We start from the raw sequence: 27,448 nt of genomic DNA on the forward strand, positions 1-27,448 counted from the left end.
CGTGGGTGATGAGGTGGGTGTGACTGGTGCAGTCCAGACTCAGGGTCATGAGGCAGTGCAGGTCGCCGTGGAGGGGCCTGTGCATGATCCTGCCCCTGGGTCTGCAACTGCACCAGTATGCACCTGCGGGCATGCCCCAGGCTGGACCCATCCGCAGGTGGCGGATGTTTTCACGCAAATGCAAATACCAATGCCTGCAGATCTCGCTATTCGAAACAACATGGAACCGTTGCTAGCCGGTGGTATGAGGCATACAGGCACCATTTGTGATGATGTGCAGACTTCCAATCATAGGCTTGCACATCATCACGATGAAGTCTTGCGTCTCATCAACTGGCTAGCCCAGTTCCTGGTCTCGAGTTTGGTGCGTGGGCTGGCCACTTATGCAACCCCCCCCCCCTCCTCGTCTTCCTCCTCTGTGCGCCAGTCATCCTCCCTGGCTCCTTCCAGCCCAGATACCACCAGGGCCCCCTGTGTACCTGTCCAACCCCTGGCGGCCTGTCTAGTTGAGATCACATCCCTGCCAGAGTCTGGAGTCGACGTAGGATCAGCCCATGTGGTCACCACGCCATTCCATCCGACAACAGGAGCTGTGCCAATGGATGGAGAGTAGGCACCAAGTAGCAGGGCACGTGCACGATGGCCCGGGTGTTGACATCATCCCGGAGGCTGTCCTTAAGGAGCAGGCGCCGGGCAATTTGGCAGCAGCAGGCTCTGAGTAGGAAGCTACAAGACTCGGCATACCATCTCAGAGAGGCAGGTGTCGGGCGTTAGGCAGGATGGCAGTGTGGACCTTCGGAAAAGGATGTCTTCTATGTTGGAGCGTTTGGGGCATCGAATCGATCGGGGTAGAGAAGCAGCGGGCACAGGATGCGAGACTCGCCAAAGCCAGGGCGCATATTACACTGCGTCGGGCAGAGAGACGGGCTGAGGTCCTCGACGAGACTTTCAGGGCGTGGGAGGGGATGGAGAGGACCATGTTGGAGTCCCTGCAAGCCCTCAAGGAGAGAGCGGTGGCCCGCCTAGGGGAATTGGACGCAGTGTTCGATGATGCCCTGGCCAAAACATTGAGGGAGCATGGTGAGGAGAAGGACTTGCCCGCTGCCTTTTGTAAATGGTGCTTTAGAAATAAGTTTCCTTTATTTTTTTTATGATTTGTAGTTTTTGGACTATACTCCCACTTTTTGTAGTTTGTGTGTAATTTCGCTTTTCTTTATTTTATGATTTGGAGTGCTATTTGGACTTGGTTACATGTTTTTTTGTACATAGTTTACTTGTGTCTTGTAATTTTTGATTCAACATGCTGGAATGGATATTTTTTTTCTCATTTCGATTATTATTTTGGAACACTTATGGACATGGACCTCTTTTCAGACTATTCTTTTTTTTTTCATGTACATTATTGCAAGTTTACTTTTGGACAATTGAGCATTATTTTTTTTCTGATTGTACATATTTGTATGTATGATTTGCAGTGTGTATGGCTCAATACAACTGTATAATATAATTGATTTTGATTACTCATATTAATTGCTTCTGACTTTTTTTGCAAAATGTACTAATCTGTTACTCTGTTGTCCCTGGTAAGGACCATTGTTGGTCTTGTGTGTGCTTACTTGCATGCATGTGTCATGTTTGCTATCCATTTGCATGGGGCATATACACATGTGGATGTGTGTACACAGTGAAGTGTCGTTGCTTTCCAATGTGCAGCATCACTGTGTTTTGGGGGCGGTGACTGATTGGAGTGTAAAATGTTCACAATATTTGACCGGGATTTGCTTGATGTAGTGTAACACACCTGGTGTGCTTTGACCTTCACCAGCATGCTTTTGTGCTGTTATCATTGTCTCTGGTGGTGTTGTGCATCTTGCTCTTGCAGGCAATTTTGCTGTTAATTTGTTTTTACACATCGCCAGACCAATGCAGCAGTCTTGGTGGGTAGCCTACTGTACGATTGCCATGTACTCATTCAAAACCTGAGTCATTCCTCTATCATTGTGGTTTGGTACTCCTCTGCCCTGATGAACGCCTGTCTGAATCTGTATTGGTCGCTTGGATACACTCTGAACTTGTCCAAAGGTTCCCTTGCACGCCAGCACTGCCTCCCTGGCATCCCACAAACTTGGACTGCTTTTATGTATGCCAACAGACACCTGCCTGCACTTCACAATTGCTGACTGCACTTAAGCTTGCACTTGACACCAGCTGGCCACATTTTCTTCATTTCCTGTCATGTTCTCTTTGTCATGATGTCCTTCACATGTACTGCACTGCCCCTGCCCCCTTTCCCACACCCTTTACTCCTTCCCCAATTCCCATGCACTGGCGCCATCTCACTGGCACCTGCCCGGACAAGTTTGTCTGTTTTCACTATCTTCCCCCTCCACTGACTCATTGGGCCTTTTTATATGTACATTATGAATGACATGTCCTTTGATGTCCTGTCACTCACACATGGGAGGAACAGTGATGTGTTCATTAGGTTATCTGTTCAGGTAATGTCGGCTCATTGAGGCTCCGGCCGTGACACGCCTGGGCATCATCTGTTCATGTGGCACACATTGAGGGTGCTTACAAATCTGTCACTGTGTGACCATTTCTTCATGGGGATTATTGAGATGACTTTGTCACATGGGCTGCAGAGCCTCACTTTACCATTCACTTGTGTGATGTGTTTGTTGGGATATGGTTGCAAACAACAATTGAGTTTGAGCAGCTGCAACACTCAACGATGTGGGCCAGATGTATGCTTTTGTTTCTGTTTGCAGGATCTATTTTGACCAGGAGATTCAGGGTGGTGTCACTACACGGCAGTCAAGGTGCTCAACACGCCATCGATGGAGTTAACATATGTCACCATCCAGCATGCGGGCGTTGTCCGGTCTGGAGGGGGCTGCCTGCAGGGTGGGGTGATGGGGGCTGTGGTGTCACAGGTGTTGTGGGCAGGGTGGAGTGATGGGGGCTGGGGTGTCACAGGTGTTGTGGGCTGGCTGCAGGGTGGAGTGATGGGGCTGGGGCGTCACAGGTGTTGTGGGCTGGCTGCGGTGATGGGGGCTGGGGTGTGCCATGTGTTGGGGTGGGGGGGGGGAGGTTGCCTGCAGAGTGGCGTCATTGTGGATTTGGGCTGGGGTGTCACAGGTGTTGTGGGCTGCTGGCAGGCTGGGGTGATGGGGTGTGCCATGTGTTTGGGGCAGCCTGCAGGGTGGCGTGATGGAGGCTGGGTTGTCCCATGTGGTAGGGGCTGCCTGCAGGCTGGTGGGGTGTGGGCGTCCCATCAGGAGCGGTGTGCTTCCTGTGGATTTGGGCAGGTATTGCAGGTTCTTTTTGAGCGAATGGGCTGCGAACGGGGTAATCGTGTGAAAACTCAGCGCATACCCCGTCCGCACCCCAGCCAAATTGCGTGGAAAGTCAGCATGTACCCCATCCGCACCACAGCCAAATCCCATGGAATCTCAGTGCGTACCCCGTCCGCACCCCAGCCAAATCGCAGAGAAACTCAGCGCGTACCCTGTCTGCACCCCAGCCAAATCGCGTGGAAAATCAGCGTACACCGTCCGCAATGAGTTTTCACGCGATTTGGCTGGGAGGGCTGTATGCTGGTCCAGGTATGGCACTGGGGCTTGCGCCATGTTAGGCATTTTACTTGCTTTTAACTGCGCGTGGGGGCGTTACTGGCACGTGCCGTGCAATTGTTTCTTTGCGCCACGGCTGGCGCATGCTCCTTCCCAGCGTGCTGTGCTTGCGCCTTTTCTGCGCTGGATTCTATGAATCAGGCCCTCTGTTTCCTTTCAGTATTTATTTGTAAAAAGCAGAAATTCATGATTCTGGTTTAAGTATTCGAGGTGTCAATTATGCCTTGACGACCAATGGCTGTTCAAAGTAAAATATCGTATAGGCTAAAAAGTGATTTGTTTCTCATGGAAGTTGTTTAAAGGCCTACACTACTGTTTAACATGTCCGCTGAAGGAGCAGCTGCCTATTCATAAGTTAAGTTTCCTATTAGTGGTACGTTAATGGTACCAAAGTGCTACAATTTTAATTTGAATAAATGCGGAAAGCACTACGCATTGTTTTTACTGAGCAAATATTAATATGGATAAACACAGATAAAATGGCAACAAAATAAATATGGATGGAAATGTTGAAAAAATAAACTGGGAGCCTTAATTATAATGCATTGTGCTTGCAGTTCTTCATACTACATGCATCATGTGTTTTCTCCACATTTACAGTGTTGCCCAGTAGTCTTATCCCTTAGATTTGACTTGATGAACTCATTGTGTCAGTTCATAAGGACAGTCATCATATCACTTAATCCTCCCACATAGTTAAGTGCTATACCATTGCCCTGAAGTTTGGAGCAAAGGGGATAGGACATAGGAATAACTGCTGAGATATTAGACCTCATCGGTAGATTGATGGACTGACTGGTGGGGTGGGAAACACAGGCATAGGACACTCTGGCCGAGGGGTGTTGTCTATATAGGCACACTCCCATACGATAAATTAATTTTTTGTGAATATGCTGATTCGCAACATGCTTCGGTCTGGTATCTGGAATTTCCATCGAAAATGTATTTATTGAATACATTTCCATTGAATTGCTTTTTCATCGAAAAGCATATTTATTGAATACATTTCGATGGTTTGTTTAGATGGTTAGATTTTAGGGTTAGATTTTAGGGTTAGATTTTAAGGTTAGATTTTAGGGTTGGGAGTTAGGGTTGGGGCTAGTGTTTAAATTAGGGGTTAGGGTTGGTTTAGAATTATGGTTAGGGTTATAGATGAGGTTGGATTTAGGGTTATGGCTAGGGTTATAGATAAGGTTAGATTAGGGATGGGTTAGGGTTAAAGGGGGGTAAGCGTTGGGGTGGGGGGGAAACCCCCCACCCCCATTATACAATAAACATTAAAGCATTACAAGTAGCTGGCCAGTGCTGACATTTCAGCACTGGATAGCACCATGTAATGTTTTATCATAAAAAATAAATGCATGGAAATGCTTTTTTTACATTTAAAAGTGCATAGCCATTGAAACTTGTCCATTCCTATATTCGATGGATACGTTTCGATGGTTATGTACTTTTAATGTAAAAGATAGAATTTTGATGCATTTATTTTCGATGCATTTTTTCTGATAAAAAGACCATAAACCCTCCGGTCGCATCTCTGTTCCGGGCGATGTCTTGGATGTATGTAGGAAAGAAGACTATAGATTAGGCTTCCAGTAGTCCCTACAGTGAGTAACTTCTGCATACTTTTACATGTGCTTTTCTATATGTTGTCAGTAAAGAGGGTTCGAGGGGATTGGGTCCTCCGACGTATTCCATATCTATGACATGTAATCACCACAGCTGTGCTGCTTCGGAAACTTTTTTCTGCGTCCTGCGTCGATGCACCGTCGTCGAGGGTCTCCTCCGACGTCCAACGTCATCCGATGTGATAAGTAGGACGCACGACGCCCGTAGCCTCAGTTCCGTTTTTTCCGCAAACGTGTTGCTTCGTGAATCTCGGTTAACTCCTTGACTCTTTGGAGTTCTGTTCTTCTCGGTTCTTCGAACCTGTTCGTTTTGTGAAAATCCTTCGTGTGAAGATGTCTTCTACTTCGTCTTCGACCCCGCGTCCGGGTTTCAAGAAGTGCGGGGAGTGTGGGTCCAAGATGTCGGTGACGGACTCGCACGACGCCTGCTTCCTCGGGGAGGCCCACGACACGGATGACTGTATCGACTGCCAGTCGCTCACGTCCAAAGCCTTACGCGAACGTAAGAAGAAGTTGTCGGTAGGTCGGGTGTCCAAGCCCAGGAAGTCGAAGTCTGCGGGGCTTTCGACGGATGATTCGAGGGGTGACTCTCTGTGTCATCGTCAGAAGTCTCGTGGGTCTCCTTCTAGGAGTCGGTCTCGCCACTCCTCAGCCTCTTCGAGGCATTCTCGGAAGCGCCGACACCGGTCGTCTTCCAGGTCCTCTTCGGAGGACTCTGCCCGGCACGTCGCTTACCCCACCAGCCGTGCTACGCCGGAGGAATGGGCTTCCTTCGGGAAGAAAATGCTGGCGATTAGTTCGGACAAGGAGACTCGTTCTCGACGTACCCGTTCCAGGTCCCGGTCCTCGACGCGTTCGAGACCGCATGCATCTGTGAGGTCTTCGAGGAAGACATCGACGTCTGAGGCATCGAGGGCGTCGACAGGCTCCGGCTCCAAGGAAGTCGTCGAAGCCGTCGACGCTCAGGTCGTCGAGGGACACGCTCGGGGCTCCGGCTTCGAGGGCTGTGTCGACGCCGCCGATGCTGGAGGCGCTGCATCTGACGTCGACGCCGAATTCCTCGACGCTGATCCTCTCGGCGCCGATGCCGGTTCTCTCGAAGCCGGCGCCGATTCGCTCGACGCCATCGACGCCTTTTGTGTCGGAGGTACCCCGTGGCACGGGAGAACCCCCTAGGAAGGCTCTGGTTAAGAGCAAGCACTCTCGGGTGCCTTCTTTTCGCCACCTGGACTATATTTCAGAGGCGGATGAGGATTCTGATGGCCTGGTTCCTAGTCAGGTTCCAGATGAAATTGTCTCGGGCCATAGTCAGTTTGACGATTTGAGACAGTCACTGCATGATGCCAGTGGACTGGACACCTCTCCGGAGGTGAAGTTTTGTAGGCCTGAGCCTGGCTCTCATGCCGATTCCTCGTACCGGCGCCTTATGGCTAGGGTTTCTGAGTACTTGGGATGGTCTGCTCCCCCAGGGGAGTTTGTGCAGGATGATCTGACGGACATCCTTGATGTTGGTCCCCCAACTGATCCGGTACTGCTGTTCCATATGGCTTTACAGAGAAGGGTGGCGGCGGCTTGGACAGCTCCGGAGAGTCTCCCGGCGGTGGGCAGATCCTTGTCGCGAAAATACCGTCCAGCCAGTAGCGACCCCTGCTACTTGACCAGGCACCCCACTCCGGAGAGTTTGGTGGTGCAGGCGGCCACGGCCCTGGCCCCGGCAAAGCAGGCGTCGTACCCTACCATCCCTCCTGATAGGGACGACAAACGTTTTGATGGCTGGGCGAAGAAAGTGTTTTTTTCTGGTGGTATGGCGCTTCAGCCAGCCAACTCCATTTGTGCCTTGTCTCGTTTCACACACACTCTGTGGAACTGTGTTGCATTAGCGGCTGAACATATTCCCGAAGGGGCCGAACGGGATGGTTTCCTTGCTATGGTCCAGGATGGTAAGGATGCCAGTGAGTCCGTTCAGTCGGGTTTGGACTTAGCTGAATGCGTCAGTAGGTCCATGGCGGCGAGCACCGTAATACGCAGGTTTGCCTGGTTGCGGAAGTCGGGGTTCGCTCCTGATGTGCAGTCCCGGCTCCTCAACATGCCCTTTGACGGTGAACACCTTTTTGGCAGCAAGGCTGATGAGAGCCTTGAGAGGTTGCAGACCTCAAAAGCTGCAGCGAAGTCGTTGGGCGCTGCAGTTCGCCAACCTCTGCCTTTTCGTCCTAGGGGACAGCAGTGGAGGGGTGGTTCCTTTCGCTATTACTCCTTCAGTAAAGCGAGAGGAGCTGGCAGTCAAAGAGGCCAACGCAGGGGTACCAGAGGTGGACGACAGGGTACCCGTGGTGCCAAGGCCGCTCGGGCAGTTGCCTCTTTGCCCTCAGGTAACGCCGCAGCTGCTCCCATTCAGTCATGAGGCCATGTACCATGGTTCGCCGGTTGGGGGAAGGCTGGCGCAGCATCTTGTAGAGTGGCAAGGCATTACTTCAGATGTGTGGGTTCTGGAGATAACTGACGGCTACTGTCTTCCCTTTCGGCACAGGCCTCGCGACAATCCACCGGGGAACCTCTCTTTGCAGAGTCCGGATCCGCTCCTTGCGCAGGAAATTCAAGCCCTGCTGGAGAAAGGCGCCATAGAACTGGTGCCTGTAGCGGAGAGGAACAAGGGATGGTATTCCCCTTATTTTTTGATTTCGAAGAAAGACGGGGGATTGAGACCCATCATGGACTTGCGCGGTTTGAACAAACTCCTCAGGAAGGACAAGTTCAAGATGGTTACTCTCTCCAGGCCCTTCAGCTTCAGGACTGGTTGGTGTCACTCGACCTCAAGGATGCTTACTTCCATGTGCCGATCCATCCCAAGAACAAGAAGTACCTGAGGTTCGCGGTTGGCGACTCGCACTTTCAGTTTCGGGTCCTGCCGTTCGGATTGACCTCCGCCCGAGGGTTTTCACCAAGCTCATGGTGGTGGCGGCAGCGCATCTCAGGCAAGGGGGGATTCACGTCTACCCCTACCTGGACGATTGGTTGATCAGGGGGAGCTCTCCCGAGCAAGTCCTGGAACATCTGTCCGTCACCTGCCACTCCCTTCACAGGCTGGGCTTCTCCCTCAATTTAAAGAAGTCCCATTTGACGCCAACACAGCGGCTCCAGTACATCGGAGCAGTGCTCGACACTTCCCTGGGGCAGTGTTTTCCTCCCCAGGTGAGGGCTCTTCACATTCAGCAGATGGTGCACAAGTTTCAGCATGCCCAGACGCTCCCAGCGTTCGAGTTCTTGAGGTTGCTCGGCCTCATGGCATCCTGCATTCTTCTGGTGCCAGAGGCTCGCCTGCGGATGAGATCTTTGCAGTGGGCGCTCAAGAGGCAATGGTCGCAGTCCTCCGGCAGGATGTCGGACCTGGTTCAGGTGCTGCCCTCGGTCGCCCGGGACCTTCTGTGGTGGGCCGTCAAAGGCAACTTGATGAAGGGGGCTCCATTTTGGCTTCCCTGGCCGGAGGTGACGATCGTGACGGATGCATCCCTCACGGGTTGGGGAGCTCATGCCAACGGGCTGACAGTCAGCGGTCGTTGGTCTCCGTCGGAGTCCAGACTCCATATCAATCTGTTGGAGCTGAGGGCCGTCAGGCTAGCCCTGAATGCTTTTCTGCCGACTGTGCGAGGAAAGAGTGTCCTGATCCTGACGGACAACACAGTGGCCATGCACTACCTCAACAAAAAGGGGGGGCAGGGTCACTTCCTCTGTGCAGGGTGGCGATGCAGCTCGAGTTCTGGGCCATCCAGCAGGAAGTTTCGATCTCGGCAGTTCATCTGGCCGGAGGCGAAAACTTGACGGTGGACGCTCTGAGCAGGCAGAGCACGATCTCTCACGAGTGGGAGTTGGCTCAGGAGATTCTCCTGGAGATCTTTGCCCTTTGGGGGACCCCTCAAGTGGATCTCTTCGCCTCCAGTGTCAACCGGAAGTGCGAGAGGTTCTGCTCGCGGGAATTTCCTCCAAAAGGAGCCTTAGGAGACGCGTTCGTGGTGGAGTGGTCATTCCCGCTGCTGTACGCGTTTCCTCCAGTCCCCGTCATCCCGCAAGTGCTGCGGAGGTTACGGAAGTTCCGTTCCCGGATGATCCTCATTGCTCCGGCGTGGGCTCGGAGGACGTGGTACCCAGACCTTCTCAACTTGTCCATCTGCCCTCTGCGTTGTCTTCCCTACCGATACGATCTGCTCTCACGGGAGGGGGGTCAGGTTCTCCACCCAGAGGTCAGATCCCTCAACCTTCACGCTTGGCTTCTGAAAGGTTGAGGTATAGGGATTGGGACCTCCCTGAAGACGTGATGGAGGTGTTGCTTTCGGCCCGAAGGCCAGCAACAAAGTCTCTGTACCGTTGCCGTTGGTGTAAGTTCTGCGACTGGTGCAGAGTTCAGAATGTGGATCCTTTTGTATGTGACATCCCCATGGTTCTGTCCTTTTTACTTTCTTTGGCCCACAGGGGCTTGCAAGTGGGGGTACCATTAAAGGTTACCTGGCGGCGCTGTCCATCTTTAAGCGCTCGTCTGAAGAGTGTTCTTACTTTAAAATCCCTTTAATTTCACAGTTTCTGAAAGGGCTCACTAATCTGTTCCCTCCGTCACCTTTCCTGGTGCCCGGTTGGGATTTAAACCTTGTTCTTAAGTTTCTTATGGGTGCTCCGTTTGAGCCTTTACATTCTTGCCCTTTGAGGCTGTTAACTCTGAAAACTGTGTTTTTAGTTGCGGTTACTTCCGCTCGCAGAGTGAGTGAGTTACAGGTACTTTCAGTTAAGCCACCCTTCACTGTATTTCACAAGGACAGGGTTGTCCTTAGAGTTTGTCCTTCTTTTCTTCCGAAGGTAGTGTCAGAATATCATTTAGCCCAGAAGGTTGTTCTTCCGGCATTCTATCCTCCTCCGCATCCTGGTAAGGAAGAGGAGAGGCTCCATAGGCTTGATCCTAGGAGAGCTTTAAGCTTTTATGTTTCACACATGTCCCGGGTCAGAGAGGACGATCAACTCTTTATTGGTTACGCTGGAAAGCGTTTGGGGCAAGCTGTGACGAAACAGACTTTGTCTCGCTGGATTATTTTGGCCATCTCGGAGTGCAACCGCTTGGCGGGTAAGGACCCACCGGCTGGCTTGCGGGCCCATTCTACCAGGGGCATGGCTGCGTCTACTGCCCTGCAGAGGGGTGTTCCTATTCGCAACATCTGTGATGCAGCCACCTGGGCTTCAGTACATACATTTGTACGTCACTATTCCCTCGATTCCATCTGAGCACAGGATCTGGCCTTTGGCAAGGCGGTCCTTTGCTCTGCTATTTGATTGGCTATTCTAAATTTTGATTCTAAATTCTTTCCCTCCTCCTTGCTCTGGTACTGCTTTGGGAGTCTGTCATAGATATGGAATACGTCGGAGGACCCAATCCCCTCGAAGAACAAGTTACTTTCTTACCTGGTAACGTTCTTTCGATGGGATGGTCCGACGACGTATTCCATATCGCTCCCGCCCTGCCTTCCCCGCGGCAGAATTTCTTTTGCGATTGCAGCTTACATTCCGCAAGGCTTTGTGTCTGACTGGCAGTTGACTAGTGTCACACGTTCTGGGGGAAAAAACTACAACTGAGGATACGGGCGTCGTGCGTCCTACTTATCACATCGGATGACGTCGGACGTCGGAGGAGGCCCTCGACGAAGGCGCATCGACGTCATCGACGCAGGACGCAGACGCCGAAAAAAGTTTCCAAAGCAGCACAGCTGTGGTGATTACATGTCATAGATATGGAATACGTCGTCGGACCATCCCATCGAAAGAACGTTACCAGGTAAGAAAGTAACTTGTTCTTTAAAGACATTTGATGAAAGTAATTCCTACAGTTTGACATGTTTTGATTCCATAAACCTAAGTGGGTGATATATGTGTTAAGTGCCTACCTTTTTTTTTTTTTACCAATGGAATTGTGTTAATTCTTAGGCCAACATTTCCAAATCTGTTAGTCTCCGTTCTTGACTTACCAATCTTGGTTCGGTGCTGATTTCAGATGCTTGTCTTTTGAGTGGTGAAACATTTAAGGAGTTGTAGATGTTAATCACTTAACTTGGGCTGTTTTCTTTTTGTTTTGCAATGGCCGATGTATCAATATTTATGTAATTAATTTTTGAATATTTTGCCTTTTTGATTTTACACAGGTGTTAAGAGCTCAAGCAAGGCTAACTACGTTTTATGGAGCGTATGGGCCAGACAAATTCAGGTTTGCACTTGACAATTTATACTTGAAAATGCACTCCTGTATGTCCCCGCACCCCCCTAACCCCACCAAACAGACATGCTTACACTGGTCTGGTCGGGTACAAATAATCAGCAAGTGATCAAACACATTTTCTGCACTTCATTTTACATATGGAAATGTAGCTCTTGTGTTTGGTTTTGGGCAATGAAAATTCTTTAATATCCTGCTTCAACTGCTGGTCGAGTAATGTATTTTCTTTATTTGAACTAGGAGAAATTAACTTCACCCATGAACTTCATGGTATGATATATTTTTAATGGAAAAACCATGGTAACACATGAAGAAACTACTATGCTATGGAAAACAACTTTGCAAACTCTGTGTTATGTTTGGGATTATATGTATTCAAATAAACATACATTTACTTGCATACATGATGTAATGTATACAAACAGCCTTGAAAACGACTGCAGGTCGAAACACGTGTTGGCTGTGATCAATGTTAAATATCAAATAGTTTACGGAATCAGTACAATCTTGTCTGTTTATTAGGACACATACAAGTGTTATGAATATAAACCGTTATAGTGCAAATTGTCAGCATAAGATATTTTTCTGTATTAATCTGACCAGACCAGAGCCATAGCGCACCGACCAAGTTTATATGCCCATTTTTCTGCTCAACTCATCGACAGCAATATATATGGAGAGAGAGAGAATCATTTTCCTCAATAACAAGACACATTTACAAAATCCAATTAATCCTGTGCAGGCCTTGTGCATGTAGCCAAAAATGTTACCCTGAAAGTTGAAATGTAGACATTGGGGGATCTAATGCAGAGTATTCTGACATACTTGCTAGTGTAATGTCCCACATAGTTCTAAGCCAAATGAATCTTGTTTATGCAAACTACATGTCTCATTGGCTGCCCCGCTGTGATCTCTTCAGAAGCAGGCTCACCACCAAGCAGGTAGACCCCCTGGTTCCCTGTACACATCAAGCGGAGCAGCAGCAGTTTTGGCAGTTCACCGCAGTTCCCCATGGTTCCCTGTGGAAGTGCTGCTGGCGTTGACATGACTAACCATGGCCACGTAGCGTTTCGCGTCCTCGGTTGTAGCTGCCCGACTGCTCCTCAAAACATACAATGGAGGTCTTTGTACTTTCCAGTCAAGACAGAAGGGTTAGATCCTTGTTATTTTGTGACTTGTGATGGTACGGAATAAATACTGGAGTAGACCGTTTTTTCCTGACATCACTGCTATGAGTAGAATCCTGCTTGCTCTACCTCAGTCGGAAGCAGCTGCGTCTTTGGAATGTAATTAACAGGATCTTTTTCACTCAGGTTCATCCTGATCTTTATTTCTCCTCTAACAGTCTTAAATTACTCCTTCGTTCACGTTTACGTAGTAGTGTCTTCTCATCAAATTGATTCTTTTGATGAGCAACAGGTAGTGGAAGTTCTAATTTTCTGAGAAAAGTCTGAAAATTCATAGACGTACACTCGAGTTTCATAACTTCCTTAGATGTATCTAGAACGGCTCTTGTCAATTTTTCATTCAATCCATTACCATTCCTTTTGTACTCGTACGTCCCATCCCCTTTCCTCCATACAGTATGGGCGTCCTTTCCAAACGACGGGAGACTGAACCTTTTTCCCCTTTAAATTTAGAGGCTCGCAGGGGTGTGGCCCTTACTCTGCCCTCCGGCGCCACACCTCAGTCCCCTTTTCCTCATCAACGGGAATGGGCCGAATTCACCAGCACTCCTGGGTTTGGCTTGGGCCATGTAATTCCATGCACGGATACTTCTTCTTTGTCTTTTTTGACTTTTCTATCATTCAGATTCTCGGTCCTCAGGCGTCGCGCTCCTCCCCGGCGCATGTTGACTTCTACAGGGTTCAGCAGGTGTCCATCCTGCAACGGGCTCTTCCCAACTTCAGACCCCCATGCCCTCTGCCTACGTTGCCTTGGTGTTAGGGAGAATTCTCTGTAAAGGCTACTTTCCCAAATCTAGTGAGTCCTGCAGCAGCTTTGCTGGATTTTTGGGGTTTATTTTTTTTCTCCTGCTAAGAGTGAGACTCTTTTACTCTCACTCTTAGACAAGATTTGAGGTGTTCCTTTGTCTTTCCATGTGTTTTATGGGCTATGGGGTCTTTTACTCCATAGGGTCTCATGTGTTTTTGATGTGGGTTACACAGCACCCTCCGTGCCGTAACCAAGGGGTGTCGTAGCGACCCCCAACATAGACTCCATACCCTGGGACTGACTACTGTCTCCCAGGGCATGTAAAGTCACCATTGGCTTTACTAGTCCCAAATTATAAACAGAAACCAGTACAAACCATCATATTGTGGACGTACTGGTCGGGGCAATTCGATTTCCCCGGAGTCTGTTGTTCGAGGGGGCACGTCTCCATCCCCCCTGATCGAGTTTTGGCTGGTGGCAGTGGATACTACTTTTTATATTCGACTGCAAATATATCTCTATGGGATTTTCCCATTGTTCGAGGCTACCAACTTTAATTATTTAATTCCTATATCCTCGAACATACTGCCGTTTTATTTATTTAATATTAATTCACCGGTTGGGATTTTTTGCCAGAACTCGATTCTAAAATGGCGTTTGTGTTCTCTTCTGTGACTCCAACCCAAGTGGAGCCCTTTGTTCCACTTTTTGGAGGGCTTCTCCACATAAGCCTCCAAAAGTGGTGCCACTCTGTCTGGGTACCACAGGAGGTGTAGGAGGGGGTTTTAGGCACCCTGGACTGAGTTGCCTTGGCAACTCAAGTCGCACTCGTGTGATTGGCCCAAGTGGTGAGCCGGCCGTCTCACCACTTAGCATGTTTGATTGACAGCTAGGCTGAATGAATGGGGGTTTGCTGCATAAAAGTAGGGCTTTGGGGACTGGAACTTCAGAAGTCGCCACAGGACCTACGAATCCGAGGAGGGAGAAGCTGAGCCGACCTGCAACGACGACACCACCGGTGTAGCCCTGCTGAACCGTCTCACCACTTTTCCCGACGACAGAGGAGATCTCCAGTCCGGAGAGTCTTCTTCCTTTGACTGGTGGGGATAACCAGTTTTGCCTTCTTTTCACCTTCCTGGAGCATCTCTTGGCCGCCTTGCCCGTGCCAAGCACCCCGGCAACCGGAATACCACGGCTTACCACTACCGCGAATAGTAGGGTAGTACCTTTTAATTGAAGAACTCCGCGGCTGGTTTCTTCCCTGGCAGTGCAACGACCTTCATCTTTCCTCCATGGCGAGACCTCCTCTTCCTCTGGACGAAACACAGACTTGCACCCACTGCCAGGAACAACTGCCTCCGCTGGAGCTTCCTTCCCACTTAAGGTACTGTGTCCCGCCTGGCTTCCCTTGCGACAGATCGTTTGGGGTGACAGTAAAGCCTCGACTTTCAAACCTGGGCTGGCCTGGGACAACCTAGCTAACTTTTCCTGACTTTAATTTCATTCTTTGTGTGCAAACTATCTACAAGACTCTTTGGGCATAACCCCACTGTGTGAACCTGGACCCCTTCTGCTTGCTCTCTCCAAGAATGGGCCTTGCAATTGACTTCCTTGCTCTCCAGTAGAACTCTGCCTATCCTGCCTTACTGTGGTTCTTTAAAAAGTATTGAAATTTGGTTGCTTCCATAACTCTGCCGTTTTCCCTCCCTTTTTAATAACTTATTAGAGTGCCATCTTATGTTAAGCGCTCACCTCTGTCTGAAAATAAGTGGTGTTTCTCATTAAGACTTGTCTAATAAGTAATTGGGGTTGTATATATATAATAGTGACTGTGTGCTGAAGTGAAAGTTTGTCTTTAAAATAAATAATTATATACTTTTACACCAAAGTTCTGTCAGTGTTTGCTTGTGCTACTGTATCTCTGTACCTAGTGTGTATACTCTATATACTGCCTAACTCTTCTTGAGGGAAGTCTGACTGCTCAGCCACAGCTACCAAGTGAATCTCTGTGGTACAGACTGCTACCAAGTGGATTTACTGCCAAACACCTGTAGTCTTAAATCTTTTGCAGTGGTCCCTAAGGGAACTGCACAGGTTTCTGCCTAACAATAACCCAGCCTAGGAGCGAAGGTGACATACTAACTCGGCTATGCTCCCCCACCCACCCCTCAAACTATTTAAAGCTCTGCAGTGTGCTGCAGGACCCCGCTACGGAGTTTCTCTGGTGCATAATCGTTGGTAAAGGCAACTTCAGTATATCGCCCCACCCCCCCAACCTTCTAAAATCTCCATGTCTGTGCCTCCGCTTAAAGCCTTCAGAAATTCTGATCATTCCGCTGCCTTCCCATATAAAATTGAAAACCATTCCTGTGTGAATACCTCAAAGTTATAGTTCACCATGGGCATCAATCTATCCATAACTATCATGGTGTGCACTTTCTACTCCCAGACCTCCTTAGACGTGAGGTTTTTATTCTTCCAATCTTGAGGGATGGCCAGTCGAACCCACTCTTAGCATCGCCTCCCACATTCTAGGAAGTCTGTTCATTACTCTCTTTTGCGGGGACCCACAAGAGCATCTGCAAAGGATCTGGGAACATTCTAGATAACATGCCATCCCATTAACATCTTGTAGTTATGCTCCATAGTGGAGGTAAACAGATTGCCATGGAACGTGTCCTTGTAGATTTTAGCCCAGTCCTGCTCTGATATTTCCCCTCCCGCCCGGGTTGTCTAGTAACTCTGAAATGTTTGTCTCCTTGCCAGTGACAACGAGTTCATAACTTTTTTATAGTTTAGATAGGATGCCTTTCTAGTGTCTGCTTCCTTTAGGGATTTTTCAAAATCTGTGGGGCCCCTTCTCCATGTGTTTTTTCCCTTTTTGGGTCGGTAAGTATGCCGTTCACCCGAATGTATGTGTCTCATTTCCCAGTACCTCCTTGGTCTAGTCCAGGTCTCTAGGTAAGACCCAATTTTAAACAATTGGCTGACCCTCTCAAAGTCATTTCTGACCACCTCTGAGTGTCACAAACCTAGGTTTTCCAGATTGAATGGGGACCCCCAAACTGAGGATAGTGGAAATGGCCATGATGAAAGCGCCCGGTTGAGCACCCTTTCATGCCACAGCATAGGGTGGGAGTGCAACTGTTCCTTAACTGCCGTCAGTGGAGAACAAAGAAAATCCCTAACCTTTAATGGATGGGTGGCTCGATCTTCTTGGTATACCCAGTAGGTTTTAGTGTCGTCTTTCATATGGTCCCGTAGTATATGCAATTTTGTAGTATAGCCTGATATCTGGGAATCCGAACCCCCCTCATGTCTTGGTAGCATCTGGGTATACATTTTCACCCTTGGGGTCGTCTTGTTCCAGATGAATTTGCGGATATTGCCCAATAAGTCTAGGAAGAACCTCTCTGGAGGTCGACCCTGGATGGAGGAAAACAAGTAGAGCACGCGGTGAAGGACTAAGATCATGCATCCATACCAGGTTAACATTAGGGGATCCATGAAAAGAATGGTGTTCCCATTAACAATGGGAACTCCCGTCCCCTGCACACCTCTGGGTATTGGATAACAGGATCCAAACGAAATATACTTTTTAGTTCACTTCTTGTTGATTTTTCGTATTGCAAAGTAACAATTAAACCACTCTTTTGTATCAATATTACATATGAAAACATGCAATGATTTGTTTCAATATACATAAAAGTTTCAAAAAGTCTTTATGAAGGCATGATAGTGTTTTAGTACCATATACATGATAATAAAGAATGTTCGAATTCAATTCACTTAAAAAGAATATACAATAATTCAAAAAAATTCAAGAAAAAAATTCAAGAGGAAAGCCTTCCTAATTCAAAGCTCTACGCGTTTCGAGAGTATACCTCTCTTCTTCAGGAGCAATAACTTTTCAATATGGACACTATTTTCATATCCTGTTATTAATTCACAGTCAACAAATAAATTCAAAGTATGTCCGTTTCAATTTTCTTTCATTTTTCTCTGTCTTTAGAACTTCAAGCATCCCTTCTTGTTGTGGAATGGTGAAAACGTCATCTAGTGAAGTAGCAATATGATGTACTGTAAATAACAATAATATGTGTATTAGCTAATGATTTAAATGGGGAATTAAATAAATATAAACCCATGTGGGAAACGGTAATCCTACCTGTATTTCTTGTTCATATCCTGTATGTTTCTCAATTCAAAGATGACCACTGTTAATGGCTGGCATCTGTGGCTTCTAATCAGCCTTCGTTCTGTCACAAATAATAATTTGATAATTTCTATCAGAATGAAGTTTGCACATTATGCTTTCATCTGATTCCTTAACTTAAGTTCAAGAAAAATTCAAGAAATTTTACCTCAATGCCCTGCTGGTAGTGTTTGTTGTAGTGCTGAGCCCCTTGTGGTCCCGTCCCCAGCTTTTCAAAGATAATCTACGCGAAAAACATTGTGTCAATGTATGTAACTTTTCTCATGTCACTAATAGATATTATATCCTCTCTCATTTCTTTAATACCTGATTAGTGATGTTCCTTCACTCCAACACAAGATCTGCAATCTCTGCCCGAGTCGCGCGTGTTTTCGATCCTCTCTCCCTATTTATTGTCATGTGACTTAAGGTCGTATGTCTGTGTAGATCATGTGATCGGATTAGCATTCTGGGAGTCGTAGTATTAATTACAAAATAATACGCAAATGCATGCTGGCCGTGTATATTTAGTTTTAATAGTCATTGTCCTATGAAATCTATTGCTTATCTATGTGTGTCGTTTTACTCTGATTACAAGACTGAAATAAGGTGTTTCCTTATTGTCAACGGGCTAAATCTAGCCCCAGTGTTTTCTGGGAGTTGTAGTGTCAATTTACACAAGATATATTTATTGTTTAAATGGGTTCTGCAGTTCATGTATCAAGTAGGTTTTATGCCAATGGTAATGTCAAATATAAATGCCTATACGTGCCATACAATATTAATTACTTGGCTCAGCTAGATCCATGTTTAAAGTCTAGGACATTATCTGTAGATTGTCTTTTCCTCATTCCACATTAGTAAGTGGGGGACAGGTATACATTATAATAACTCCAGAAATTTCTCAAATGTGTATCAATATACGAGTGTGACAGTAGTAGATCAACGAAATTATAAAGGCAGTTGACAATTTATACAAAGAACATTAACATCATTATTATTGCTTTTTTCTTTTCTTTTCACAAGAATACATTCAGGCAATACTCCTCGTTCATACCTCTAGGCTCAAGAGAGTCCAATTTGTGTACCCAAAACATCTCTCTGCGAGATAGAATTTGCTGTAAATTGCCCCCTCTGGCTGGGCGTGTGATTGTTTCCAAAACTACAAATCTAAGTTGTGAGATTGTGTGGTTATGCTCCTTAAAGTGTCTTGTGACTGGTGACTTTAAGTTTTCTGTTCTTATATTAGACTTGTGTTCTGAGATACGATCCTTTACACGTCTCAATGTTTGACCCACATAATATTTACCACATGGACATATAAGTCCATAAATTACACATTTATTGTCACAAGTGGCAAAATTTTGCAAATAAATTTTCTGGCCTGTGTATGGATGTCTGATTGTTGGTCCTTTCTGAACATTATTACATTGACTACAATTCAAGCAGGGAAATGTACCTTTCTTTGTTTTAGACAAGAATTGTTGTTGTACCGTGTTTACCCTTTCTGCCTTGACCAGTGAACATGTCAAGGAACATGAACATAGAACATAACATGAACATAGAGAACATGTGTCAACAGGGAGAAGAGCACTACACTGGCTAAGAGTGGAGGAGAGAGTCCGGTTCAAGGCTATGACTATAATTCACAGTTGCCTATATGGAGAGGCCCCTAGCTACTTCAAAAAAACATTTCTCTTTCTATGCTCCTGGAAGATGTCTAAGATCAGCCGACAGGGGCACGCTGAACAGACCTGGGGCTAAGTCCGCACTTAGGCAAGGCAAATCTTTCCCGGCGAAAGCAGTAGACCTCTGGAACAAGTTGCCGACGGCATTACGGCTTGAAGCTAACTACCAGAGTTTTAGGAAATCGCTAAAAACCTCATTGTTTGAATGAGCATTAGGGCTTTGCTTCCCTAGGTCTTCTACCTTTCTTAATGAGGTGTTTCGTGTTTCTGATCTTCTTGGTTTCCCGCGCCCTGATGCCTGCGGGCTACCGGCGCGTAATAAGCACGCACATAACATAACATGGCTTTGTCAAGCCTCTGCTAATGGAGCAATGAATCTGCACATCAACGTTTCCAAATTGACCTCCCGGTCTCCTCCCAAACACTGTAGTCGACTCAGGCAAAGGTTTGTGGGGATCCGGTCATCTGTTCCACTGCTCCCCTGGAGGGTGTTATTTTCTTAAATGTGCAGGATCATGGCATCATCTGTCTGTCTGGCCTTGCCCTTTGATCTGCGGACCCTTCTCCTACAAACTCTGGGTTCCGCTGTCTGAGTTCGGAGAACTCCATTAGTTCCCCTGAGACCCGTTGGATGTCATCTTTATTCACTAGTTTGTTGGAGTAGCCCTCATGTTCAAAGGAAAGTGAGAAGATGAACCCCAGCAGTATCTAACCCCCTTTTCATTGACCTAATGGACACATTGTCTTCTCCTAGCTAACGTGAAGGCCGTTGATAGTTGTTTTGGCAGAGCCATAGTCAAGAGAGCCCACCTTCTGGGCCCTTTCCAGGATCTTCACTTTTTCAGAGTAGCAATGAAATCTTGCCAGGCCCATTCTCGGGCCTCTAGCGCCTCCCCCAGCACGATGAGCCTGATCAATGGTGGGTTCGTCGAACGTCCGAGCCGAATAGAAGCCTCATGAGCTCCATTATGGAGCTCCTTATGTCGCTCTGTTTGTCCCTCCTTTTCTGGGAACCAAAAGAAACTGATTGTTCCATCGATCCCTATTTTTGAACTCATCCATTTTCAGTTGAGTTTCCGCCTCCATGCGCTCCAGTTCTGTAATTCTCATGTACATTTGTGTTTCCATCGTGTCGTAGGGATGTTTGGTTATTCTCAATGCCTTAGACCATCTCGTCTAGAGAGTCCATCCTTTGATCCATTTGATCAATTCTTTTGTCTAGTTCCGTGAAAATACCCTTTATCTCCTCCATTAGGGCGACTGTTTTTTTTTTGGTGCCAACTGGGTCTTCTGCCATAACTGCTTCCCAGGCTGTGCCAACAGTAAGACTGCTGGCTGAGGGGGTGTTGGAATTGACATTTCAGTACGGCAGGGTTCCAGGCCATAAATGACTGTAGCCTTGATAGTAACCACTCGGCTTGTGGCGGAGTCTCGTGTGCTGGGCGCACTCAGTAAATCTCTAGATGGTGCTGAACTTTGGTTAATCTAGGTGCGCCCTTTCCCAGGCAACGGTCCTTGTTCCCAACCTGCCAGATGCCCGGAGGGAGCCAGGGCAATGCAATAGGGTGGGGGGCTCGATGGATTCTCCTCCTCACTCAATTTGTGATTTCACCATGAAAGTCATCAAGCCCCTGAAAGCCACTTGCCAGCGCAGGGAGTTCTGTCACTTTAGCCCCACACTAAGTATGAACTTCGGGGTGCACCACAATGCCTGTTCCCCCGAGTTTCAAATTCTCCCTGTGGAGCCCCAGTTTGTTTAACCTTTCTGCGAGGGACCCCAGGTGTTCTATTCCATCAGAAGCACAGACTTGTTAGCGTCCTCTCTGCTTGTTGGGGGGGACCCTCTCACCACTCTCTCAACCAGGCCTACCTTCCTTATAGTGTTGCTATGGGCCCCAGTGCCCTTGCCCCTGGCTCTGGTTGGGAGTGTGCTGACAATCGCGTGGGCACTATTTGTCCTTCATTGACTGTTGTCCCAGGTTGTGGCCTGATTCTCGGTTTCCACTCCGGTCCGGCCCAGTGGTGGCCTCACTCTGATTACGGCTGTGAATTTGGGGCTCTCAGCGCAGGCTCCCCACGATCCCCCCCCAGCTCAATCCTACCTCTATAGTGCTTCACCTGCTCTCCGTGACTACACACCAGTGCGCTGAAAGTCTAGGGGCAATGTTTGCAGGCCACGTTGTTCATTGGGTTGAACTGGGCACTTACCGCTTAAACATTGTGTCCCATGTCTCTGCTGCTGTTCAGCCGTGGTCGGGGCAAAGGGGCTCCAGTCCGAGGGTCTGCTGCGGCTCTCCGTTGCTGGCCTTTATCCAATCATCTGTCAATTTCCTGGGTCTGATTCCCCTACTTTGGCTGAATGTTTGTGTAGAGTCTGTCTCACTTAGCAGCCTCCCTTCTCTCTCACCTGCCGGGCTCCTTTGAAGGTGCAAGATTGCCAGCGGGGGTCCAGCGCCTCACTGATAGCGAGGGAGGAAAGTGGGATGTAAGTTCACCGCAGGCCCCTGGAAGCCCCGCTCACAGCTGGATCTCACATAGGTCCCCGCTGCAGGCCGGGTTCTCTGTCTCTCCCGCTGGATATATGAACACTGCTAGCTCAGCCGTCCAGCCTCCGTTCGACTCCAAACATGGAGCAAGTGTGCTACGAGTTCTCTTTTTGGGGGGGGGGCAAACACAGGATCAGCAATTTGGGTTGGTGAAAGGGGGTGTTATGATGTTAAATACACACAGAATGCTGCCATGTACATAGTTCTGTATCACTAACAATGTATATAGTTCTGTTACCCTAGTTACAGCTTCGTGTTTGGTTCCAGAATGTCGGAGGCAACCATACACGAAGATGTCTGTTTGATGAAGGATGGCCTCCTGGGGGCTCCTCCGAATAAACCTATAGTTTATACATATTATTATGTGTGAGCCGACTTCTTATGATAAGAAAAGTACTTCTTAATGCCTGGGGTAGCGGAAGTGACAGCGACCCTTGACCCCCCTGATGATATCACAGGAAGTGATTTGACCCCACCCGAAGTGATATTGCGGGAAGCGATGGAAAACAACCTTTCGCCCATTGACAAAACAGGAAGTGGCATCGCATAGCATTGTACACTACAAAAAATGTGGTTACGATATCACTATATGATGTACCTTTCATACAAGAATGTATCGCCATATGTATCGTTAAGATCAGTGTGTATAGGCCGATATTACCAAATTACTGTGAATACAAGCAGAAGTCCATGACCAAATGATAATGATGTGTTATTATATAGCACTTAGGCTTAAGCGCTTTATATAGAAAACATATGCACCCAATATCACCCAACCTGTGTGTACTCATTTATCGATCTCTGAAGGATTAAAGGCCGAGTTGAGGCATTTAAGAACAGACTAAATAAGTGACTCACCCTCTGAAGTGTCCCTGAAATAACTCTTTAATGAGTCTAGCAATTATTGTATAGAATTCCAGAAAGACACATTATTTGGTATTCCTACTCTTTCTTATTTAGTGTCAGTGCTGAAATTGTTAGGCTTGTGGCACTCCTGTTCTTATTTTTCTTCTTTTTTTTTTAAAGGGGCCTGAACAAGAAAGCCAGCCACTCCAGAAGTAAAGAGCTATAAGAGCCACATAGTCTTCTTAAGGGTTTTAAAGAGCTTGCTTGTACTGTAGCTTGCATTAAATATTCTTTGGTTGTAACTTTCAGATGTAGCTTCTATAACCGTTCTTTAAAATGTTTGCACTGCTTATTTATATTTATTCAAGCTGATGGGGCTTGGGTGCTTGAGGCATCCCCGTTCCAGGGCTCTTTTTACTTTCCGTGCCTGTATGACGCTGTCGTTGAGCCATGAGTTATTAGTGTTCTCACTTTTGATTTTTTCAGAAGCCAATGCATCAGTGGTGGAGGCAGTAGTGACAGAAAGATGTTGTACCAAATCTGTAACATTAGTAAATGATTCAATTGGTTGAAGGTTAGCAAGCAACACTGTGGAAAAGTTGGCTCCCATGATGGGTTACAGTTCCTATATTTCCTTTTTGTTCTAGGATGGGCGCAGAGGGTAATGGAATAGAGGTATTAACAAGAGAATGGTCTGACCAAACACAGGGAAGAGTAGGGATGGATACATCACAAAAGTTGTGTCAGTATTTAGTCTATAGTGTGGCCTCCCCTAACCTGTTGAGTGAAAACCGGTATACAGTCTTTATAACGAAAATTATATGTAGCCATGCATATATAACTAACTTTTAGAATGAAAAAAATATCAAAAATGTATGTGGGGGTGGGGTAAAGGAGTAAATCTAGTGGGGAATTGTTTGGGGTGGAAAAAGGGTGTTTGGGAGAGGACCCCCGCCTTTTCGTTGTAACATTTTCATTATATGTGCATTCTACATAACATTTATTGTGATAGACATGTAACCGCGAAACCCATGGCCTCAAAAGCTGCCAGAAGTGATGCTGCCTGTGTGTCAGATGTGTCTTCTGCCCAAAGATAAAAATCTCCTGCAATGATGACGTAGGATTTGGGTTTGTTGAAACTATGCACTACTATAAGATGTTTTTATTCTACTGATGGTATATTATGTGGGATTTTATAGGGATTAAAGATAGTCAGCTAGCAGTTGGGGTTGATTCTCATCTTTACTGTCAAGCTCTCCCATCCCTCAAGAGTTAGTGTTTATGGGATGACAGTCTAGATATTCTTTAAAGATGAGGGGCACACCACCCCCTCGTTGTCCATTACGGTCAGTTCTTAATAGTTACTCCTACGTTCCGTCCCCATTTCTCCCTACTGTATGGGCGTCCCTTCCAAGGCACGGGAGACAGAACCTTTTTCACCAGAAAAAAATCTTCTTCCCCTTTAAATTTGGAGGCGTGCAGGGGTGCGACCCAGGGATCATGCACTGCCATGACCCCGCCGTCCGGCGTCACACCTCAATTTTTTCTTTTTTTTATCATTCAGATCCTCAGGGCGTCCTGCTCCTCCCCTGCGCATGTTGATTTCCACAGGGTTCAGCAGGTGACCATCCTGCAACGTGCTCTTCCCAACTTCAGACCCCCATGCCCTCTGCCTATGTTGCCTTGGCCCAGACCACGTTTGCCAAGCTTGTGCAGCGTGTGGATCGCTGTCCTCGAAAGCGCTGAAGAACAGACTAGCCAGGTAGAAGGAGCACTTTCAGAAGTCGCCTTCACAGGACCTCAAGATCTTCGTAAAACTTTGAGCCAAGGTAGGGCTGCTATTCTCCATCGCACCACGCAAAGGAGATTCCTTCCCAAGGGACCGGTCAGGTCCTCTTACCAGCATGTGCACCAAGGCTGCTGCACCTACCGGCCTTCGGGTGATAGTGTTGAGGGACCAGAGGGTTCTTGTACCGGATTATCATCAGAGGGGCTCCGCCCTTGTACCGGCAAGATGGCAGAGGGGCTACACCCTAGTACCGGCAATTTGATCGAGGGGACGCCTAAATGCAACTCTACCGACCCCTGGGGTCGAGTGTGTCACACCTACCGGCATAGGCCTGAGGAGCAGGGTAGGCCTTGTGATCCACACGCAAGAGTCTTGGATGAGGCTGGGCCCAGCGAGTCGAGCAACACATCACAGGCATGTGGCAGGCAGCTCAACAAGATCGCCGCTGTGCCAGCCAGAGGCACCTGTCAGACGCCATTCCAGGAATTCGGCAAAGAACGGGTGTCAAGGTGGGACTGACCTCAACCAGGTACGTGGCCTACAGGCTATCCCTCTTATGCGCAGTGCAGCTTCCCACTGTGTCTATAGGGCAGGGTACGCAGCGGCTTCAGCATCTTCCAGCTACCCCGTCAGCACCCCCTGCCACCTCTTCGGCCAGTAAAGAGGGGTTTTGCAAGAGGTTCCTTGGCCTCATGAAGTCACCTCAGATGGGGGTTATCCTCAAAGACGCTATCAGGGAAGTCCTCCGACTATGCTAGCGGCACCACAAGCACCTCCACCGGCACCCCTGGCCGCAGTGCAGGCGCTGGCCCTGGCTCCCCAGCCGACTCCTCAGCCCCCTCTGGCTCCAACTATTCCTCCACCTCTGCAGGATCCTCCTGATCCACAGGTCACAGTTGATGAGGAGGATCCTGACACGCCATCCTCAGCCAGGGCCTTCCACAAATGTCTTGCCGGGCTGGCGCAATACCTGGGCCTACTCCAGCCCGAGGTCGAGCAGCCCGAGGTCGAGCAGCCGGCCGACTTCTGGCTGAAGTCCTCACGCAATGCCACTCTGACAAAACGGGGATTCCTCTGCAGACCGATGTAGTCTCCCTGGCCAAGAAGGGTTGGCTTAAGCCCCACTCGGCCCAGCCGGTCAATCGATGCTTGGCTGCCAAGTACAGGCTGATGGTGGGGGATACACTCTTGCTCTCGGCCCATCCTCCGCCACACTCCTCAGTGATCACTGCGGCTACAGTATACTCCAAGCCTCAATCGTCGTCCTCCGCCTCCTCCTCTGCTGCGCTTCTAGGCAAGGAGAAGATCCTGGAGGCGTATGGCAAGAAACTCTATTCCAACGTGTCCTTACATCTTCGTCATGCCAACGCTGACTCCATGCTGGCGGATGCGAACCAAAGTTTTTAAAAATGTTTTAATTTTTAAAAAATACTTTTATTAATTTTATTTCAACAAGCAATTCAACAAAACTTGCAGTGCATATAGTGACCTTTTAAATATACATCGCTTCGTCATGTCCACTGCTTCTCTCCCCCCCCCCCCTTTCGAGCCTACTCCCTTTTATGTTCTATTTCTGCACCTTGTAATAGGGATCCCTCTTCTCTGGTTTCCGTCAGGTCTTGTATTAGCCCAAATAACTCTATCAGTTGTTTCCAGGCTACCAGGTTCTCAGCTTCCTCATCACCCGCCCCCGCCTCTGGCATTACTTGCTTCTTGCCATACCGTAGTTTCTGCTTCAGCCCATTTCTGTAGGTCTTTCCAACATACTTCTATTTGTGGTCTATGGAATGCCTTCCACCCCATAGCAATTCTCCTCTTTGCAAGTGCATACGCTAGGTCTTTTAATTTACTTACATGCTGGAGTTTACGTGGTCTAGGAAACCCTCCTATCAGGCAGGCCCACACTGTGTCCGCCACAATCTTGATTCCTTTTTCCGCTAGCCTGTGTGCAACTTCACCTCAAAATCGCTCAATAACTGGGCAAGACCAGAACATATGCACCATTCCAGCATTTTCCCCATCACATTTGGGACATGCTTGTCGTTCTACGTTTTTGAATTTGGCTATTCTCTGGGGTGTCATATACGCTCAGTGTGTTATGTATAATTGTATGTGCTGTAGTCTTGCATTCCTTGACACTTTTTTGTGGTACCCTTGGGCTCGCTCCCACATCCCATCACTCATTGGGGCTCCCACTTATTCTTCCCAGTCCTGTCTCAGTTGTCACTTCCTTCCCCACTTTGGACATCATCAATTCATATATTCTAGCTATCTCATGTCCCCACTCTGCTATGTCATATATTGCATCTATGGTGGTGCCTGGTTCTTCTTCTAGTACTACTTTGGACCATGTCTCCTTGATTCTCCGCACCACTCTATGGTATGTGATATACTGGCCCGCATGTAACCCGGTTTCCTCCCCCAGCACTTCAAAATCCCTTATTCCCATCCTGCCATATATTGCCCATGGTCGCTATCCTCACCGGTTCCCAGTGTTTCCTAATCATCATCCTTAGTTGCTTTTCTTTACCCGCCAGCACCACTAATGTACCTGCGGGGGAACACAGGAATGGGTTCTCCATCAACTGGCATGCCCTACGCCACATCCTCCACCCAAGTATCATCATCTCTGGACGCCCTTCCATATCTGTCTTTGGCAGCCACATCATTTCCTTTAAGTAGAATGGAGCACAGTCCTGTCGGAACAACCTGGACTCTGAGGTTGACTTGTAAGAGAGCCATTTAGCTACATATTGCAGCTGGCTTGCTATGTAATACATTTCATAGTTTGGCAGTTTTATACCCCCCTTCTCATGTGAGTTTTGTAGCTTCCAAAGGGCCACTCTTTTCCTTGTTCCATGCCAAAGGAAATCCCTGCACATGCCATCTAACCTAGCAAAGAACCTCCTTGTTATCAGGTATGGGATGTTCCCAAAATAGTG

At 47.8% G+C, this 27,448-nt stretch overlaps 1 protein-coding gene across 2 annotated transcripts in view; it reads left to right on the forward strand.

Moving 5' to 3' along the window:
* KNTC1 (kinetochore associated 1) overlaps positions 1 to 27,448 on the forward strand; it is a 2,501,313-nt gene that overhangs the window by 490,421 nt on the left and 1,983,444 nt on the right. For both annotated transcript variants that reach the window (XM_069619627.1, XM_069619628.1), the window contains exon 21: positions 11,437 to 11,498. In XM_069619627.1, the coding sequence (XP_069475728.1) occupies positions 11,437 to 11,498 (62 nt within the window). The remainder of the gene's footprint in view (positions 1 to 11,436; positions 11,499 to 27,448) is intronic.

The sequence above is a fragment of the Ambystoma mexicanum genome, chromosome 10 (genome assembly GCF_040938575.1).
Source record: "Ambystoma mexicanum isolate Mex_15411 chromosome 10, UKY_AmexF1_1, whole genome shotgun sequence".
Lineage (NCBI taxonomy): Eukaryota > Metazoa > Chordata > Amphibia > Caudata > Ambystomatidae > Ambystoma > Ambystoma mexicanum.